The sequence below is a fragment of the Euleptes europaea genome, chromosome 6 (assembly GCF_029931775.1).
Source record: "Euleptes europaea isolate rEulEur1 chromosome 6, rEulEur1.hap1, whole genome shotgun sequence".
Classification (NCBI taxonomy): domain Eukaryota; kingdom Metazoa; phylum Chordata; class Lepidosauria; order Squamata; family Sphaerodactylidae; genus Euleptes; species Euleptes europaea.
In genome coordinates, this window is record NC_079317.1 from 24,628,728 (window position 1) to 24,650,520 (window position 21,793).

The 21,793-nt window shown below is 44.6% G+C and overlaps 1 protein-coding gene across 1 annotated transcript in view; it reads left to right on the forward strand.

Annotated features, from left to right (window-relative positions):
- Positions 1-7,741: 7,741 nt before the first annotated feature.
- ITPK1 (inositol-tetrakisphosphate 1-kinase) overlaps positions 7,742-21,793 on the forward strand; it is a 165,971-nt gene continuing 151,919 nt past the window's right edge. Inside the window, exon 1 of the mRNA XM_056851337.1 lies at positions 7,742-7,842. Coding sequence (XP_056707315.1) covers positions 7,748-7,842 — 95 coding nt within the window. The 5' untranslated portion in view covers positions 7,742-7,747. The remainder of the gene's footprint in view (positions 7,843-21,793) is intronic.

Below are 21,793 nucleotides of genomic sequence, written 5' to 3' on the forward strand. Positions count from 1 at the left end.
AAACCATGACAAAGTCATTGTGCCCCTGCAGAAATGTAAGTAGTCCATTCAGTTTTTAACAGCGTCATCCTAAAGAGGGTTACACCTTTCAAAGCCTGTTGACCAATGACTTAGTAAACCAAAATTACAATACACTGTGATAAAAAACACAATAACAATTATTTACTCCACATAACATTGAAAAGTAACAAACAGGTGTAAATAAACTACAGAAATTTCAAAATGTTGCCAAAAGGTAAATTGCAAAACGTTAACAAAAATTACTGACAGTAGTAAGAAAATATATACATTACTAAGAAAATATTTGCAATAGCGGGAACAGGAATCTGGGATGTAATCCCATTTCGACAATCTTCATCAACCGAAGCTTGGTTCTTAATATACTGTAATACATTACGACCAATTGAATAAAGTATGTCACAGCTGAATGGAACAAAACACCTTATACTTTTCTCTCCAGTCAAAATCCCCCACCTGAAAGAAAATTATAAGAAGAAGAAGAGTTGGTTTTTATATGCCAACTTTCTCTACCACTTAAGGAAGAATCAATCCAGTTTACAATTACCGGCCCTCCCCCTCCCCACAACAGACACCCTGTGAGATAGGTGGGACTGAGAGAGCACTAAGAGAACTGTGACTAGCTCAAGGTCACTCAGCTGGCTTCATGTGTAGGAGTGGCGAAACTAACCTGGTTCACCAGATTAGAGCCGCCACTCATGTAAAGGAGTGGGGAATCAAACCTGGTTCTCCAAATTAGAGTCCACCGCTCCAAACCACCACTCTTAAACACTACACCAAGTAAGAAAGGAGCTCTACCAGTCAAACCATTTATAAAAACTTGATAACAGGCAGGACGACCTAAAAACAGTATTTATCACAAATATTGCTAAAATATTCTTTTAATCAAAATGAACTAGAGCGAATTTAACAACAGCTAATGCTGACTGTACCAGCAAAGAACGCTCTCTAGTAGTGTTCACAGGGAAAGCATAATTAAAGGGAAACCATATAGGAAAACTCTAGGAATTTCCACAGTCTGTATAGTAGAGATCAGAAGAGGCATCCTAGATCATCAAATGGAAGCGACCTCAGATCCTTCCCAAAGTCCACCCTTCTCAGGCACTGCTCCCCAAATCTCCTGGCATTTGCTAAGACAGTGTTGGGAGCCCTAATAACTCCATTTAGGATCGTACTGCAAAACATATTAAATAATGTTTCTGAAAGGAAAATGCATTTACGTAACATTAGAAAGAAGCACCCTATACTCTCTAATCAAACTAGTATCTCACTGGACAATGCATAGGAAGGTTTTCTCTGGCTAATTTGTTTTGTTTATTGGGCATATAGAATTTATTTTTTAGCTGCTGAGGTTATGTTTTTTGTAAGCAACTGATTGTAAACCATTTCCAATAAAGTGGGATGGGATTTTTTTTAAAGGAATAATTAAAAGGTGGGGCTGGTTTCCTTCTTAGTGAGTGACTTGGATGGAATATTGCCTGTGAATTTTTCCTTATTTCTTCATATGTAAAAGAATTACAGTGCAATTTCTAAGTGGAGTTACAAGCTTCTCTTGAAGTCAATGGGCTTAGAAGCGTGTGACTCTGCTTAGGAAGGCATTGGTAGAGATTTACTTATTTTAAACTGAAAACTAAAACTTAGCAAAAGGGGAGGGAGTGGGGAAACCAACCCGGTCCACCAGATTAGAGTCCGCCGCTCTTAACCACTACACCACGCTGGCTCCCCCATGAATGAATGGCAGTATACAAACAGAATGAACAAAATTGTTGGCGACATTGTCAGTGATAGTCCCATCATGGAACAAGTTAGCTGACTCAGATTGAACAAGCAGCAAGTTGTCAGGCATTTATGTTCTTTTTTTAATTGGGGAGGATGAGGAGGAACCCTTTAGATTTCATGGCTCAGGCCTGAAAATAATTTGGGCCAGTTCTGGAGATTGTGTTTCTTTCAAGAAAAGATCTTCAGGTTAATGGTGTTCTCTTATGGTCTTCCAAATCCAGGAGATGAAATTCAATCGACTGACGGTGCGCTGCCAGTTTTCCTTGTTTGAATTAACAGGCTGGCATTTTTTCAATCAGACTTTTTTTAAAAAAAGTATAAACTACTGTGACCCGGTTGCTACATTTCTTGCTTCCCGGACAACGTGCATCACAGGGAACACTCATAATGACATTTTTGCACTCCCACTCTGTGTAAGGAGAAACCTCATCTACAGGCTTAACTTTTCCTGGTTATGTAAACAATAGCACTGCCCACACTTACTGTACATGTCAAGTTTGTTGTAAAATGTCCTCTTTCCTCATTTCCACCTCCTCCCTACTTTTCCTGTAAATGCCCCAAAGTCTCTCCCCTACCATAAAGACCAGCCAACCCCTATTGCTTTCTAAAATAAAACAGTTAACAGGTCCCACCCAGTCGAGTGAGTCAGCAGCCTTTGCTCAGCATCTTTGGAGATGCAGAGTTCTGTTTCCTGTTCAGTCGGGGTGGGAAACCAGAAGGATCTTGCAGCTGCCTTAAAAGCTGTGTGCTGAAATGCAAGGATAGGGGTGGAATGGCAGGATGGTATGATTCTAAAATACATGCGATACTGTCAGAATCCCTCCTTAATTCTGCACCATGAAACAGGGGTTGCCGGGTTGCAACTCGGAGAGTGATCATTGACCTTTAAAAGCAAAACAGAAGTCAGGGTAGACACAGCTGCTTCTCCTAGACTTTGTATCCCATAATTGTGCTCCTTCTGCAGACAGGAAAAACCTTTACCTCTGTATCTAGAGGAGGAAGAGAATGGGCAAGGGCCTGGGAAAGGTCATAGAATCATAGAGTTGGAAGGGACCACCAGGGTCATCTAGTCCGACCCCCCACACGATGCAGGAAATTCAAAACTACCTCCCCCTCCCACACGCCCAGTGACCAGAAGATGGCCAAGATGCCCTCCCTCTCATCATCTGCCTAAGGTCACAGAACCAGCATTGCTGACAGATGGCCATCTAACCTCCTCTTAAAAACCTCCAGGGAAGGAGAGCTCACCACCTCCCATTCAAGGACAAGTAGCCGCAACTACTTTTTCTCTGGCTTGTTAAAAATGCTAAGTCTCCAAGTTGCAACCTGACAACCATACCATGCAAATAGGGGGGAAATCCAGTTTCTACTGCATCATAAGAACCCTGCTGGATCAGACCAGAGGTCCATTAGCATACTGATCCACATGGCAGCCAGCTGTTTGCTCTGGAGGTCCAACAAACAGTGCATAGAGGCCAAGCCCTTTCCCTGATGTTGCCGCCTAGCCCTGGTATCCAGCAGCTTACTGCCTCTAAATATGGAGGTTTCCTTTAGTTATCATGGCTAATGGACATCAATGGACCTTTTCTTCATCAACCTAGAATCCTGGCCTTTACATAAAATTTAGCACGCTGGGCCTGTACAGTAGTTTACCATGTAGTAGTTTTGCCCATGTTGTTGCTTGATCATTTGTACACCTACAAATGTGTTGTATTGTGTAGGTTGCCATCTTTGAGAAGAGGTAAGGCTTCCCCATATTTTTCACATGGCTGGATGGACATTTGTAGTAATAATCCATGATGTTGCTGAGCTTGGAAGTGATGCCGAGTCAGACCATTGGCCTATTGAGGTTAGCGCTGTCTACTCTGACTGGTAACAGCTCTCCAGGGTCTCAGGTGGCAGTCTTTCACTTCACCTGCTACCTGATTCTTCTAGCTGGAGATGCTGGGAATTGAACCTAGGACTTTCTCTATGCAAACCAGATGCCCTACCACTGAGCTATGGTCCCTCCCTGAAGATTTAACGATACCAAATGGTGTTTAGGACCTTCAAAGGTTTCAATAGCATCTTTCACAATATTTTTAAAAAATCATTTATATGCTGATGTTTTTGAAGCCTTTCTTTAAAAGTTTACTGAGTATCTGAAAACTATGTTTGTAATTTGTATGATGAAAGGGTTGGGTGTGGCATGCATCTATACACTTCATTTTGATTTAGAACTATAAAATGAACATTTTAGGGGATTTTCCTCCCCCTTCATTTTTTTCATTTTCCAGAAGCAGAACACACAATAGAGCACAGTTTTAAAAATAATAATGCAAAACCCAGATGTATGAATAATATGTATATAGAATGTGCATCCATAATTTAAATTATCCACAGCAGGGGCTTGTTTTAACATGTCATCCATATCTCTACATCAGTACAGAATGAACCAAGAAGTAGTGATAAAACACTGCAGCAATACATGGAGAGATAGGTAGAAGTAACATCCTCACACCATAGCAACGGAACAAGTCAGTAACTAGGGGTGGAGCAACAGCAACCATGGAATACCGCAAAACCAGACATGGCCACCTGTATTGCAGTATTTCAGCACACATTTAAGATATGAGTCAACTTCCCCATGTTTCCCACGTGGTAAACTGGTTGTCTCCCTGACCTGGATGGCCCAGGCTAGCCTGATCTCATCAGATCTTAAAGCTTTAGCAGGGTTGGCCCTGGTTAGTACTTGGATGGGAGACCACCAAGGAATACCAGGGTTGCTATGCAGAGGAAGGCAATGGCAAACCACCTCTGTTAGTCTCCTGCCTTGAAAACCCTACTGGGTTACCATACGTTGGCTGCAACTTGAAGGCACAGTCATTTGTGCATTGTGGTTTCAGTGATCTAAATAAATAACCTATTGGAGAACCATCGGCTAGTACATGCCTTAAAGGTGGCTATATCTCTAGGCCTTTCTCGTACCACCCAAGCCCAACCATCATACGAAATCAAATCACAGGACTTGCCCAGCTTCACAAGAAGACACCAGGGTGACCTGAATTTTGTGCCCCTTGGTGGTCCTACCTGGTTCAAGGCAAGTAGACAGATTCATGGAGGAAAGGTCCATCAATGACTACTAGCCATGACGAGTAAAGGGAACTTCCACATACAAAGGCAGTAAATCTCTTTTAACACCAGTGATAGGTGGCAACATCAGGGAAGGTTTTGGCCTCCATGCCTATTTCTTGGCCCTTTAGAATAGCTGGTTGGCTGCTGTGTAAAACAGGATGCTGGACTGATCACTGATCTGATGCAGCAGGGTGTAGTGGTTAAGAGCGGTGGGCTCTAATCTGGAGAACCGGGTTTGATTCCCTATTCCTAGACATGAATCCAGCTGGGTGACCTTGGGCTAGTCACAGTTCTCTTAGAGCTCTCTCAGTCTCACCTACCTCATAGGGTGTCTGTTGTGGGGAGAGGAAGGGAAGGTGATTGTAAGCTGGTTTGGTTTTCCTTAAAAGGTAGAGAAAGTCAGCATATAAAAACCAACTCTTCTTCTTGTTGTTGTGTTCACCTGAAATTTATACTCTCCAGTCCTTACTTCCTGATATGAGTGGACTGCTTGTGCTTACTAAGCAGGGTGGAAAAGGCAATTTGTGCATGATCAAAGGCATCTTTTTCTTATTTTCTCATTTAATATTCCTGGACATTTTCTGGGCCTAAGTCCTTGTGAGCCTTATTGGCAACTGACTAAATTAACAAATCCCATTTGCACCTGACAGAGTTGCCAACTGGTCAGAATTTTACCAGTCCAGCCAGGAAGGTCCTTGTTTTATGTGCTCTGCTATATATAGGGTCAGAGACCCTGAACACGTAGATCTGTGGTTCAGGGGTAGAGCATCTGCTCTGCAGGCACAAAGTCCTGGGTTCAATTTCCTGCTCCTCCTTTAAAAGGATCCAGCATGGATGTAGTGGCTAAGAGCAGTGGACTCTGATCTGGAGAACCAGTTTGATCCCCCGCTCCTCCACATGAGCAACAGAGGCTGATCTGGTGAAGTGGATTTGTTTCCCCACTTCCTACACACGAAGCCAGCTGGGCGACCTTGGGCTGGTCACACTCTCTCAGCCCCACCTACCTCACAGGGTGTCTGTTGTGGGGAAGGGAAGGTGATCGTAAGCCGGTTAGATTCTTCCTTAAGTGGTAGATATGGCCGTTTATTCAGGGGAGGTTTTGCCTTGGATTTGCCACTCTCTAGACGCACATTTTCCCCATCCGGATTCTCAGAACTTAACAATAAGCCCCCATGCAGAGTTTTGAGAATTTAGATCGGGAAAATGTGCATCTAGAGCAGGGGTGGGGAACGTCAGGCCCGGGGGCCGTTTAAGGCCCGCGAAATCATTTGGTCTGGCCCTTCGTGGGTCCTGGCAGATCTCTAGCTCAGAAGGATCTAAGACTGGTGATCCACCCCCTCCCACGGACAGGAATAGCCTCTATTGAAGGAGGATGTGAGTTTGTTTTGCCAAGAAAAGGAACCTTCTTTCCCCCCTTGCAGAAGAGTCATTAGCTATGGAGCTGCTAGGACCAACCAAGGAACTGTGTTAGCCCTTTCCCACCCGGGCCACGGAGAAACACATTGGCCAGCTAATTTTTAAGTTGATAATTTTGTATGGCCCGCGAATGATGTTATCAATATCCAAATGGCCCTTGGCGGAAAAAAGGTTCCCCGCCCCTGATCTAGAGAGTGGCAAACCCAATGCAAAACCGTCCGATGAATAAACGGCCATAATACTAAAACCAACTCCTCTTCTTGTGGTATCTGGGACCCTGGACAGCTGCTGTCAGGGGAGAGAAGCCACCGACCTCGTCCGGCCACCTGATTCAGCCCGAGGCGGCTTCGTCGCGCGCGCACCGTTACGAACCCATTTCCCCCAGGCGCTCTGCGCAAGCTCAGAGGCTCCCAGCCCGGCACCCTCTCCAGGCGAAACCGGGAAAGCCACGCCGAGCAGCGAAAGCACCGGGGGGGGGGGGCTCCGAGGCCTAGAAGGCCTAGCGCCCTTCCCTCAGGAGAGAGGAAGCCTCCATGAACTCCGCAGGGAGGGGGGAGGGGGGAGGGGAGGGGAGGGGGGAGGGGGGAGGGGGGAGGGGAGGCCGGGCTCGGCCGTTGCCGCATCCAGCCCGCTGCTGCCCCCTGCAGGCCGAGCCGCAAAGCGGCGAGAGCTGGGGCCCGGCCCTGTGAGGCGGCCGGGGCGTCGAGTGGCCCCCGCCGGCGAGGGCCGCCTCGCTACTGCCGGGGAGGGAGGGAAGGAAGGCCGGGGCCGGCCGGCCGGCGAGCGCCTCGGAGCGCCGCCACTGCGGCAGCGAGGGTGTGTCCTTCAGCCCCCACCCCTCGGTGCTGGGGGGGGGGCGGGGAGGAGGAGGAAGTGGAGGCGGCGGCGAATAGCGGGCCAATGGAGCCCTGAAAGGCTGCAGGAGCGGCAGCCTCGGCGGAGCCTCTCTGCGAGCGCCCGGTCGCCTCAGGCTGCGGCGGCCTGGCGGGGAGCAAGAGCCGCCGCCTTGTGCCCGCGGCTCCGTTGCACCGGCTGAGGAGGGCGGTTGCTGCTGCTGCTGCTTCTCCTCCCCCGGGGGGACGACGTTTCCCCTCGGCCGGAGGCGCCTTCCCGGCTCGGAGGGCCTGCTCGCCGGGAGCCCGCCCGAGCCCTCGGCGCGGGGGGCGTTTCCCGATGGGGCCGCCTTCTCCCCGCCTCCCTCCGCGAGGCTCCCGCGGCTCGAGGTCGCCCATGGGTGTGAAATCCTAAAGAGACGGACCCCCCCCCACGACCCCCCCCAAAGAAAACAGAGTTTCAGGCACCCTGCAGACTGCGTGAGCGCCCTGTAAGCGACCTCCATTGAGAAGTGGGCGCTTGTCTCCCTCCTTGATTTTTTATCATTATTATTATTTTTAATCACTTAACTCTGGTGGAGTGGAAGATGCAGACCTTCCTGAAAGGGAAAAGGGTTGGTTATTGGCTGAGCGAGAAGAAAATCAAGAAGCTGAATTTCCAGGCGTTTGCGGTGCTTTGCAGGTAAGAGGGATCGAACCTTCGGAAACTCCGCCGTTATGGGTTGCAGGAGGGGGGAGGATGGACTAGATGACCCTGGGGTTGGACTAGATGACCCTAGGGGTCCCTTCCAACTCTGTGATTCTAGGAGGTTAAAAGGATCCCACCCCCCTCTCCATTGCCTCTGGGGCTCTCTAGCCTGACCCTCCTTGGCCTTTTTGTCGCTCCCTTTCTGGAGGCGCGTTCAGACGGTGGGCCTTTTGGCCTGGAAGCCATCTCCTGGCTAGCCAATGAATGGGCAGTTTGTCAGACCTTGGTAATTGCCACTTGGGAAACCGAGCCTGACACCTTCTGACTCCCCTGAACAAGGAGGGTGTGGACCAGCGTTATAATTTTGCTAAGCTCCTTCCCCATCCCCGGTGTACTAAATAACAGAGGGGGCTCAAATGTGAGGCTTTGGGGAATTACAGAGACACGTGTGGGATTTAAACAAACAAACAAGCAAAATAGCATCCAGGGAAGTTACGGCTTTGATCTGGATTGCTTAGAAATTTCTTGTGCTCTAAATGCCGTCACAGCAACTGGCCCATGAAGGCAATTGAACACAAGCCAAAAAACTGGCAAATAGGGTAGTAAGATCTTTGGGTAGTGTGAGAGGTAAGCAGGGCAGATTTGCTGTTTTGAACAGTTAAACATAGGCTGCAATCCTAAACACACTTTCTAGGGAGTAAGTCCCACTGAATTCACTGGGATTTACTTCTGAACATACATGCTTAGGCTTGTACTAGTGCGGTATGGGTCAATTCGCTCTCCTGGTATCTTCTCTTAATGACACATCTTCTCCTTTAGTGTGCAATACTAGCAGCCCTATGCTTTAGTCTGAGATGGGCCTGATCTGGCTTTTTGGAAACAGCCTAAGAATATGAATGACTTTTCCTTGCAACGTGTCTTTACTGTTTGCGATTTGAGTAAACTTGCATGCTCTGTGTTTGAAAGCTTCTTGGACTTTCATCGATGAAAGTCCAAGAAGGTCATCAATGACCTGGAGTTGGGGTTAAACAGTGAAGTAGCCAAGTTTGCAGATGACACCAAATTATTTAGGGTGGTTAAAACAAAATCGGACTGTGAAGAGCTCCAGAAGGATCTCTGCGTACTGGAAGAGTGGGCATTAAAATGGCAAATGAGATTCAATGTGAGCAAGTGTAAAGTGATGCATATTGGGGCAAAAAATCCCAACTTCACATATACACTGATGGGATCTGTGCTGGCAGCGACAGACCAAGAAAGGGATCTTGGGGTGGTAGTGGATAGCTCAATGAAGATGTCAACTCAGTGTGCGGCTGCTGTAAAAAAGGCAAATTCCATGCTGGCCATAATTAGACGAGGAATAGAGAATAAAACTGCTGATATCATACTGCCCTTGTACAAATCTATGGTGAGACCACACTTGGAATACTGTGTACAGTTCTGGTCACCACACCTAAAAAAGGATATTACAGAGCTTGAGAAGGTGCAGAAAAGAGCAACCAAAATGATTAAGGAATTAGAGCAACTGTCCTATGGGGAGCGGTTAGGACACTTAGGGCTGTTTAGCTTGGAAAGAAGGCAGCTGAGGGGAGACAAGTATTTTTTCACACAACACATAGTTAAATTGTGGAACTCCCTACCCCAGGATGTGGTGATGGCTGCCAGCTTGGAGGGCTTTAAGAGGGGAGTGGGCATATTCATGGAGGAGAGGGGTATTCATGGTTATTAGTTAGAATGGATACTGGTCATACTGCATACCTATTCTCTCTAGTATCAGAGGAGCATGCCTATTATTTTGGGTGCGGTGGAACACAGGCAGGATGGTGCTGCTGCACTCGTCTTGTTTGTGGCTTCCTAAAGGCACCTGGTTGGCCACTGTGTGAACAGACTGCTGGACTTGATGGGCCTTGGTCTGATCCAGCAGGGCCTTTCTTATGTTCTTATGACTTCTCAGTTGGTAAAGACAAGATAGACTTTTGCTTGGGAATTAAAGTGGCCACACTAAACGGCCCCTGCTAATAAGAACTGAACTGATGAATGAGTTGATTGTCTTGGTGTGGAACACAAGCTATTGAGGTCTACTGTATCTTAGTCTTTCCTCAGACACTGTAGGTCTCATGTGGGTATTTTTGGTGACTTATGAATGGTTAAAGAGTAATATGGACCTTCTCAGGTCAAGAGACAATTTTCACATAAAGGTAATTATTTTCCATGGTTCATGTTCTGGGTAGCTCTTTCTGTTGCTTATTACCCCTTCTTGACCTGCTGAATTCCCTGAGTCAATTAGGCCAGATAAGATTTTCAGCTAAAAGCAAATGTGCACAATTGAGGCTTTATTGCTTGACACCCAGACAGCATTCCGACTGGGCTGGTATTCTAGGACGATTTTCTTTGCTCCCTTGAGAAACGATTGTGATCTCCTCTTGAAATGTCTAGCTTAGAAGTATTTTGTCACACAGTGTAAAAGCTGAATTCTCCGCTTCTTTTGTGAGAGGCAGAGGACGCTAATCAAGTTTGCTGGGCCTCCTGTTACACTTGTGATCTTTGGTTGAAAATGGGGGTTGATGGGGGGAGCATTTGCTCAACCAAGTAGAGAGGGGGACCTGGGAAGCCAAGCAGAGCTTTGACAGGGTAAAATGTGTGCACCACCATGGTATGGTGAGGAAGAATTGGGTGCTTCACCTTTTGAAGACTGGTTTGGACTCTTTCCCTCCAAAAAAAAAAAAAAGGAGTTCTAGTTAGTATCATCAATATTATTCAGGATTATGTGAGTCTTTGAATGTTGCTTATAGACTTGAAATGATAGGAAGGTTCCATCTGCTTTGTGATAATCCTGTTGGCTGGGTGACTTCTTTTTCATCCTTTTTTGTTTTTCTTTAAGAAGTCTTAGGGTAGTATCTCATGTTTCTTCCTTCTGAACTGGGATTAGTTTAGGTTATATGTCCTTGATGGATGCTTATCTGGTCATGCCTTAACGGTGTTGTTGTTTTTCAACTGTGAGCCTCTTTATATGTCAGCAATTTTATTTAGGAAGTTGATCTAAAAGAAGGACATTGTGGTGTTTCCCCCCCAACTTCTCCCTTGATTGTTTATGTGGGTGATGGAATTGTGTGGTCTAGAACTCCTGCTGGGGGAAGGATTAAGCATCCCTCCCTCTGCTTATCCCCTGAAAATCGCCTCTCTCAATGTCACAGTGCAGAAGAGAAGCAGAGGCCGGGATTTCAAAATGCAAGATGGAGGCAGATTGTCTAGTTGTGTCTTAAAATGGTTTTTGTTAGCAGCTTGGTCTTGTTCTTGCTTCAGACACTTGCAGGGGGAGGGGGAGTTCTTGCCACTCTTAATATTTCAGGAGCCACTTCTGAATGACTGACGCTGTGGCTTAGACACGCTTAAGTCTTTGTAATTAGGTCGGAGGCCAAGATTGCCATCTCTCTCTTCATTTATTCATTCATTCTCATCCTGTTCTTCCTTCCTCAGAGGACTGCAAGGCAGCAAACATGGTTATTTTCTTCTTTGTTTCATTCTCACAGTAATAACTGTGTGAGGCAGGTTAGGCTGAGAGAAAGTGTCTGGCTCAAGGTCACCCTTTGTGGCTGAGTGAGGGTTTGAACCCCGATCTTCCACTCTTGATCTCACTCTAGCTGCTTCTATACCACATCAGCCTGGACCATTTTTCCATACTGGGTAAGACAACACTTTCTTTGCTTGTAAGCTTCTAAATGCATGAAGCTGCCTCATACTGAATCAGGCCATTAGTCTATCCAGGTCTGTATGGCCTACTTTCACCGGCAGAGGGTCTCAAGGCAGAGGTCTTTCACATCACCTCCTACCTGGTCCTTTTTAAAAAGTTAATTTTGAGCTAGGAATCATGTTTCAAATAACACTACTAAGGTCTCCCCGCCCCCAATGCATTTTAGTGTCTAGTTTTTAGTATTTAAGTATAGCTGGAGCTCTTGAAATTTCTCATCTTTCCCCTGTTCTTCTGTCTTTGAAATCAATACCAATATTATAGCACCAACTGGTGGAACTCTTTCTGGAAACTGTGGTACAGGGCAAGTTTAAAACATAAAAAAGAGTACCACTGTACATATGCAGTGTACTCTCCCCACCCCATATCTTGGGGGTAATTCTGCTCGTAATGATGGGGAGCAGATAGGATAATAACTCTCGTAGGCCCGTGAGCCTTCCTGCTTCTTTCCGGGAATGCTACTGTGTAAGACACATGTAGCATAATGAACAGTGTAATTAGACTAGCACTAAGATGCTAGTCATTCCGTATAGTATCTAATAAGCTGTAGCCGAGAACTGGCTTGATCACAAGGGGGGAATGGAGGAGAGGGATTTCAGACACTCTACCAAAGTAATTGGATTTCTCAACTTAAATAAAATATGCAGTGTATGTACATTTTGCTCTTTGTGAAAACAACTTGCTAGTTAATGGCAGGTTTGAGACAAGGTGTATGTTGTGATCTCCTGAATCCTGGCCAGCGTTTCTACCTGTTTCTTATCAGTCTCTCAGGATGTGAGTTTACCTACTTTATTAAAATTCATCTTATTTCCCCACATGATACTGGTTCATAATTGTTTTATTTAATCTTGCAAGGGTACTAATGGGGTTTCCTGCTTTATTTTTTTGGATCATAACGTTTAATCTTGCGAGGGAACTAATAGGGTTTCCTGTTAACTATATGAGCAGTTCTCACTTAACTTGGTAATGATGGACCTGGTAATGCTCATCCTTTTAAAGCTCTCATTAAATGTCATGCTCCCTGGCTTCCAGACCATAGTTCAGGGAGCATGCCATGGGGTTGTGTGCTTTTTCCTTCCTTCTTATGAATGAATTCTCTCTTTCCCTGCATGTGTTCCATAATGCTAATGGTGTGCAGCATTGTGTCTATATTGGGGTCAGTGAGATTCAGGGGGCTGAGTCAGATTGCTGTCATGGTTTGCAATCATAGTTTGAAGGCATTGGATGTTATCTCCAACCATGTACGAGTCAAGACTTAGGGAGAAATACAAGGTGGCTGCACACTCCACAGATACGGGTATGCCATGCTTAAAACAGCTAGAATCCCACACCCAAACAATCCACATTCTGGGTTAACAGCAGGATCGTTTTGACCTGAGTTAGTTAATCAAGTTTGCACAATGGCTTTTTAATTTTTTTATAATTTATTGCGGTTTTAGCTAGGTTAGTGGGCTCTATTTTGACTAAACTGAGGCTGCCGTACTTTGGACACATTATGAGAAGACAAGAGTCACTGGAAAAGACAATCATGCTGGGAAAAGCTGAAGGCAGCAGGAAAAGAGGAAGACCCAACAAGAAATGGATTGACTCTATAAAGGAAGCCACGGCCCTCTGTTTGCAAGATCTGAGCAAGGCTGTTAAGGATAGGACACTTTGGAGGACATTGATTCATAGGGTTGCCATGAGTCGGAAGCGACTAGACCGCACTTCACACACACACACACACACACACACACATACATACACACACACACACACACTGAGCTCTATGGAACTGTGCAGGACATTCAGGCTCTACTCTCAACCTTTGGAAATCTTACTCAGCCTCTCCTTGCAGAGATTTCATCAGACATCACCCACGTACTCTTAAATAAAATAACAGCTAAGCTTCTTGGGAAGCCAGGTTTTGTGTCCAAAATCACATTCAGTGATCTGTCTGCACCTCATAGCCTTATTAAAATGTTTGGCGTGTGGGCAGATTTTATTGTTGCATTTTATATGTCTTTTATGCCTCTGATTTAGATGTGTTGTAACCTAACTTGGCCTTTTCAAGGACCAGGTAGGAAAGTACTCAAAAATGTAAAGCAAATGTTCAAGTGTGATTCATGGATCACAATACAGACCACCAGATCAGAATTTTTGAGACCAGGAATCTTCTGCGTGTGATTTCCCCTGGGTTCTTCAAGGTTTACAGTAACTATAGTTTATGCCTGCATCAGGATTGAGATGTGCTGGGGCAATTGTAGAAAACCAGTGTTTTATTCATTTCACTGGTTACCTAATTGATTCTGGGTTCCTTTTGAAGTGCTGGTACTGTGGTGGGAAAATCAGAGAAGAACTGTCAGATAAACAAGTAGTGGTCTAATTCCATCTCACATCTCATTCTAAACTTGGGGGCAAAAAAGCTTGGTTTTCATTGCCCTGCTAATTCACTAGGCTTCCTTGCTAGGTTAGAAAACCACACCTAAGGAAGGTACACCCAAAGTGTGAGCAAAGTAAGACCAAAGAATACTCTTTAATATCTGTTTCAATGAAGTTATCCAAACTGCTACAGAAGTATCCAGACCACGACACTGGTCCCTTTCTCATCAGCAGTCTTTGTCATGTGAAAATTGTGATGTACTCGTGGCAAATAATTTCGATGGCTCATTCCTATGTGTGGCAGAATCTAGGATGGGGAGCAACCAGCCTTGCGGAAGATGTCCTCACGTAACTTGAAGAAAAATTATAGACTTTCTGTTGTGCTGAGGCTGGGAGAGATTCCTCATGCATTGGTCAAAATGGTGGTTTTGTTTCTGTCTGCAATTCTGAATAAGCAACAAAAGCTATGGTTCCCACTAATTAATTGGAACCTTGTGTTTATGCTGTTAATAGACTGGCTTGAGCACTATTGTTCATTTTGAGTAGTGCGCTAGGCACAAGAGACTACGCTTTTTGGATAGGATGGTGTAGAAAATGAGACATTAATCAGCTTTTTTATAACCAGGCATATTGCGTATCCACCTAGGAATTCTCATTAACTCCTCCAAAAAGCTTGCAAAACCTAAATAGCCTTTTGCCAGATGCCTGCCTTGTGCCAGGGAAGAGTTTACTTTAGATTCTAAAGTTAAAGTTAAGCGTGTTGAAGAACAGTGTCTCTTGTTACCCGTGACTGTTTTGTAATTTTCAAGTGTGAGCTGTAGATGGGATAAACATCTCTTCCTCAGCCAGGTTTTAAGAGCTGTGAGGTACCTTGTGCTAGCTGTTGATTTGATTTTTGCAAATTTTTTATTAAAGGCAGCAGCAGCAGCAGACTACTACTGCTAATAAATGTCCTAGTGTCCATGGTGAGCTGAGCTTTACTGATGGATCCAAAATCCTGATGATAAGCATCTAACTCCAGGTGCTACTGGCTTCTTGTCTAAAAGAGAATTTTTAGAAAGGAGATCCAGACTGGGATCTTGGAGAGCTGGTTCAATGTTCCAGAGAGATCAACTCCACATGTTATAGAGTAGTTGTGTTTGCTGCTGCTATGATTGTTTTACATGGGTGTTCCCTGCATCAAATACATAAAATATGTATACAGTACTTAAATGAAGTTACTAATAAAATTGTGTAGTTCACTACTAGTGGATGTAGTGATGGCCACTAGCACATGTATGTAGGTTTGGTCAAGTTGCATCTGACTTGTGGTGACCCCAGCAAGGGGCTTTCTAGGCAAGTGAGAAAGAGAGGTGGTTTGCAATTGCCTTCCTCTGCAGAGTCTACCTTGGTGGTTTCCTACCGAAGTATCAACCCTGCTTAGCTTTCAAGATCTGACAAGACCAGGGTATATGATACCATTCCTCATCCCACTAGCCACTAGCATACATTGGTTTAAAAAGGGGTTAGACAGTTTCATGGAGCAGAGGTCCACCAATGGCTACTACTGATCCATTACCAGAGACAGTAAATCTCTAATTAATAGGGCTAGGAGGCTGCATCAGAACGAGATCTTGGCCTTTATTCTCTCTTGGTTGGTTGTCCGGGACAACTGGTCGGTTGAGTGTGAGAGTCAGGATGCTGGCCGAGATGGACCACCGGTCTGATCCAGCATGCCATCGGGGTGTAGAGGTTAAGAGTAGTGGACTCTAATCTGGTAAACCGGTTTGTTTCCCCACTCCTAGACATGAAGCCAGCTGGGTGACCTTGGCCTAGTCACAGTTCTCGCTGAACTCTCTCAGCCCCACCTACCTCACAAGGTGTCTGTTGTGAGGAGGGGAAGGGAAGGTGATTGTAAGCTGGTTTGAGACTCCTTAAAGGTAAAGAAAAACGGCATAAAAACCAACTCTTCTTTTTCTGATGATGATGACATAGGAACATACCATGTGATATTGTAATGTGTGTGTGTGTTAAGTGCCGTCAAGTCGCTTCCGACTCATGGCGACCCTATGAATGAAAGTCCTCCAAAATGTCCTATCTTTGACAGCCTTGCTCAGATCTTGCAAATTGAAGGCTGTGGCTTCCTTTATTGAGTCAATCCATCTCTTGTTGGGTCTTCCTCTTTTCCTGCTGCCCTCTACTTTTCCTAACATGACGGTCTTTTCCAGTGACTCTTGTCGTCTCATGACGTGACCAAAATACGACAGCCTCAGTTTAGTCATTTTAGCTTCTAGGGTCAGTTCAGGCTTGATTTGATCTATAACCCACTGATTTGTTTTTTTGGCACTCCACGGAATCCGTAACACTCTCCTCCAACACCACATTTCAAAGGAATCTATTTTCTTCCTATCAGCTTTCTTCACTGTCCAGCTTTCACACCCATACATAGTAATAGGGAATATGATGGCATGAATTAATCTAGTCTTGGTGGCCAGAGTCACATCCTTACACTTCAAAATATTTTCTAGCTCCTTCATGGCTGCCCTTCCCAGTCTCAATCTCCTTCTAATTTCTTGGCTGCAGTCTCCCTTTTGGTTGATGGTGGAGCCAAGGAATAGAAAGTCTTGAACAATTTCCTCATTGTCAACCTTAAAGTTGTGTAATTCTCCTGTAGTCATTACTTTTGTTTTCTTGATGTTCAGCTGTAGTCCTGCTTTGGCACTTTCTCTTTTAACTTTCAGCAATAGTTGTTTCAAATCTTCACTATTTTCTGCCAATAATGTAGTGTCATCAGCATATCTCAAATTATTAATGTTCCTCCCTCCAATTTTCACTCCACCTTCATCTAAATCTAATCCAGCTTTCCTAATTATATGTTCTGCATATAGATTGAAGAGATAGACAAGGATGTATTTTATCTCCCTGACACCTTTGCCAATTGGAAACCATTCCGTTTCTCCATATTCTGTTCTAACTGAGGCCTCTTGTCCAGAGTACAGGTTGCGCATCAAAACGATCAGATGTTGTGGCACACCCATTTCCTTTAAAACCAGCCATAGCTTTTCATGATCCACACAGTCAAAAGCTTTGCTGTAATCTATGAAACACAAGCTGATTTTCTTCTGAAATTCTCTCGTACGCTCCAGTAACCAGCGTATATTTGCAATATGATCTCTAGTGCCTCTTCCTTTTCTGAAACCAGCTTGAACATCAGGCATTTCTCGTTCCATATATGGTAGCAGCCTTTGCTGTAAGATTTTGAGCATCACTTTACTTGCATGAGAAATTAATGCAATGGTCCGATAGTTGTTGCAATCTTTGATGTCTCCTTTCTTGGGAATTGGAATGTAAATGGATTGTTTCCAGTCTGTGGGCCATTGTTTTGTTTTCCATATCTGTTGGCATATTCTTGTCAAGATTTTGATGGTCAAGATTTCTGTGGCTTGGAATAGCTCTATTGATATCCCATCTGCTCCTGGTGATTTGTTTCTCCCGATTGCTCTCAATGCAGCTTTCACTTCACTTTCTAAAACTGTAGGTTCTTCTTCAAAAGATTCTTCTTGGAAAGAATCTTTTATCCTTTCATCTCTTCTGTATAGTTCTTCAGTGTATTGTTCCCACCTTTTCTTTATTTTGTCCTGTTCAGTTAATGTATTTCCATGCTGATCTTTCAGCATGCCTAACCGTGCTTTAAATTTCCCTTTGATTTCTTGGATCTTGTGGAACAGATCTCTTGTTCTTCCTTTTTTGTTGTTCTCTTCTATTTCTTTACACTGGCTATTATAATAGGTCTCTTTGTCTCTACGTGCTAGTCGCTGGAACGTTGCACTTAGACTTTTGATTCTATTTCTGTCACCTTCTACTTTTGCTTCTCGTCTATCTCTGGCAATTTTAAGAGTTTCCTCAGACATCCATCGAGGTTTTTCTTTTCTTTTGGCTACAGGAATAGTCTTTGCACATTCTTCCTTGATAATATCTCTAGTTTCCACCCATAGTTCTTCAGGTTTACATTCACTTGAACTTAGTAATGCAAATCTGTTCCTTACATGGTCTTTAAACTCTTCCGGAATATTGCTTAGATTGTATTTTGGTGCTATGAATGTTTTGGTGTTTTTCTTAAGCTTTATCTTGATTTTCGATATTACCAGTTCATGATCTGTACCGAAGTCGGCTCCTGGTCTTGTTTTGGCCGAGAGAATAGAGCTTCTCCATCTTCTGCTTCCAATTATATAATCTATTTGATTTCTATACTGGCCGTCTGGTGATGTCCATGTATACAATCGTCTATTTGGTTGCCTGAAACATGTGTTTGCAATGAACAGATAGTTGTCTTCACAGAATTCTACGAGGCGTTCTCCTGCTTCATTCCGTGCTCCTAGCCCAAATCTGCCAACAACATTTGATTCTGCTTTGTTTCCTACTTTTGCGTTCCAATCACCTATGATTATCAGCATATCTTTTTAGGTGTGTGATCAATTTCTTCCTGAACACTGGCATAAAAACTTTCAATTTCTTCCTCATCAGCATCTGTAGTTGGGGCATAAACTTGAAGGATGCTTATGTCGATAGGCTTTCCCTGAAGTCTGATTGATATTATTCGGTCAGACTTTGCATGATAGCTCCTGACTGCCTTTGCTACATCTTGCCTCACTATTAAAGCAACTCCGTTTCTTCTCTTTTTGTCATTCCCTGAATAAAACACTTTGTAATTTTCTGATTGAAAATGTCCTAATCCAGTCCACTTTAATTCACTTATTCCCAGGACTGAAATGTCCATACGTTCCATTTCTTGTTTAACAATTTCAAGCTTACCCTGATTCATGTTTCTCACATTCCATGTTCCTATTTTATGCGTCGAACAGCTTCGGACTTTCCTTTTGCATCTATTCATGTCAACCACTGAACGTCCTTTCGGCTTTAGTCCAATCGCATCATTAAGAACAGCGCTACTCGTACTTGTCCTCTGCTCTACCCCAGTAGCAGATTGAGTGCCATCCGACCTGGGGGTCCCATCTTCCAGCACTATATCTTTTTTCATTTTGGTTTGTCTCATCATAGGGTTTTCAAGGTAAAGGTTGGTCAGAAGTGGTTTACCAGTGCCTTCTTCTGCGCAGTACTAACCAGAGTTAGCCGTAGTGGCACTGCCGTTGTCTACGAAAGATCTTCCGCCAGTGTCACCTTCCACTACTGCTGCTGCCCAGTAGCTAACCTTCAGGGATTCCTCTACCCCCATCCCCATTGGAACTGCCTGTTCTCTTCTGCGGATGTGGCCATTGATCCCTTAAGGGGGTGGATACATCTTCGTCTGGTGTCTCAGCTGTGACCATTCCGTCTTGAGTGACTCTGCTAGGAGTTTAGTCTCTTGATAGAGTCTAAACCCCTTACGGTATTGCTCTCAGCTTCCCTGACACTCACAAACCCCCTCACCACGTTAAGGTGTGCATCCAGAAGGGGGATATTGTAATACTCAGCACAATTCTGAAAGCATTGCTTCCTTGAGTGTTGTAAAAATCAGCGCCATACTAATTTGGGTTGAGGTGGGGGGTTTGAGGCCTTGGTTACAAAGCAAAATTTGAAACTGCACAGTTTTACACTGCAATTGTAAACTTGTTATTTGGAAGGGTGTCCTGCTGAAATTCATTGGGCTTACTCCCAAGTGAAGTGGCTTGTCATGAGTAGTGTGTGTGCATGTATATACGAGCATGTTTAACTTGAAACAAAGACAGGAATCATTTTTGTGATGTGTGGGTTTGACTCATGATGCAGTAATGGGTTGGGAATGCTGACAGGCTCTCAAGAGCTGTTATGGCTTACCTTTTGTGATTCCCTCCCCCAGAATCTTCATTTAGTGTTTTACTTACTCTCTTTTCCTCTAGATATGGATATGCAACCTAGTGATGTTTTCTGTATGTTCCCTGTTGGACTGTCAGCGTGGTGTTTCTTCCAGAATCTGAGTTCTGTTTATTAGATCAATTCATCTTGTTATATTTTTCCTGCTGGCAAAGCTTTGTCTAGCTAGATGTAATGGCAGCATGACCTGTTATAACCTGAGTAATGCTGAGCAGCTATAAAACTGGTTAAGGTATGGGGTGGCGATTTTGTAAAGTGGAGAGTCAGCATGCAGGAAGAAGGTGTGGAATTCCTTCCCCTTTCCAAGCTTTTCTCCTGAAAACAGCCTGGCAGAGTCAATGTCTTTCTCTGCTTAATTTACTGAAGATCAACTAAAAAGAAAAATGCCCGAGGGAGGAAAATGTGGGCAGGAGAAGGATGTCAGCAATTTCCCCACCCTCGTCTGCATGAAATAGCTCCTCGGGCCCCATTTTATATCTTTTTTTTTTGTCTGTGACCCATGCTTGTGTGTAGTTAGATGTAATGTTGCTGTATAGGAAAAGGCGAAAGCCATTGACTGCAGTCCTATGGGCACTTTCCTGGGAGTAAGCCCCATTGAATCACGTGGGACTGACCTCTGAGTCGACCCATCAAGTATGAAATGCAGCATGAGTGTCTTGTTGCAGATTACCAGATTAAGCCACCGTGTTGAGCCAGCGTGGTGTAGTGGTTAAGAATGGTGGACTCCAATCTGGAGAACTGGGTTGGTTTCCCTACCCCTACACATGAAGCCAGCCGGGTGACCTTGGGCTAGTCACAGTTCTCTCTGAACTCTCTCAGCCCCACCTACCTCTCAAGGTGTCTGTTGTGGGGAAAGCAAGGAAAGGCGAATGTAAGCCGTTTTGATTCTCCTTAAAGAAAAAGGTAGAGAAAATTGGCGTATAAAAACCAACACTTCTTCTTCTTGCACACCAGGTAACATACATGGTTGTTTCTGCCTCCTAAGAGGGTGTGCTTCTGCTTGAGGCTTTATTTGGTGTATCTCATCCCTACAAGTCATGAATACCCTGAACTCCACTTTTGGGCCTCCATTTGCCTGTGGAGAACATGGGGCAATTGTGGGGCCAATGAAGTGTGGCATTAGATGTACAGGCCCAGTTGCAGTGTTGGTGTGTTTCCTACACCGGACAATTTAACACACACACACACACCCTTCTGTAGCATAGAAGTGCTGAACTGGGAGAAAGTAAAGTTCTGAGCAGGCACAAAATACAATCTGTGGGTGTGTGGATGGCACGGCAGGAGAAAAAAAAAGCCATCAGGGGAATACTTTGGGCCTTTGCCACAGGACAATAAATCAGGGGCAAGAGTTCTTATTTTTCTACTAATTTGCTGTATTCTTTGAGGGCATGCTCCTTAATTACATACATGTCATACATATAGGTTGTAGGGAGCTGTCTTTTCTCCTGCTGTATATTCTGACTGGAGGCAGCTCTCCAAGGTCTCTGGTGGAAGCATTCTTGCCTGGCTTTGTTTCCTGAGAGCCTGGGACTTTTCATGTCAAGGCATGTGTGCGTTACTGCTGACCCCGGGGCCTTGTTCCCTGTGTGTTCTCAGACACTGGGAAAACGGCTCAACTTCTTTTGGTTTCGTGTACATTTAGCTTTATGTGCAAGAGACTATTTCAGCTAATATTTTTTTAGATTACACAGCAGGAGAGAAAATAGCTCCCAATGCAGGCAGTGTTCTGTTTGCGGTGAACTCTTTTGCGCAATTATAATCAATCCACTTACCTTGTTTATGTACTTTACACCCTCCTGTTTCCTCAGTGGGGATCCAAAACAGCTTACATCGCTTTCCTCCATTTTGTTCTCACGACAGCCCTGTGAGGTAGGTTAGGCTGAGACTGTGGCTGGCCCAAGGTCACCTAACGAGCTTTCATGACAGAGTGGGGATTTGACCCTGAGTGTCCCGGGTCCTAATCTGACCCTGTAACCACTACACAACGCTGCCTCTTACAAATATTGCACT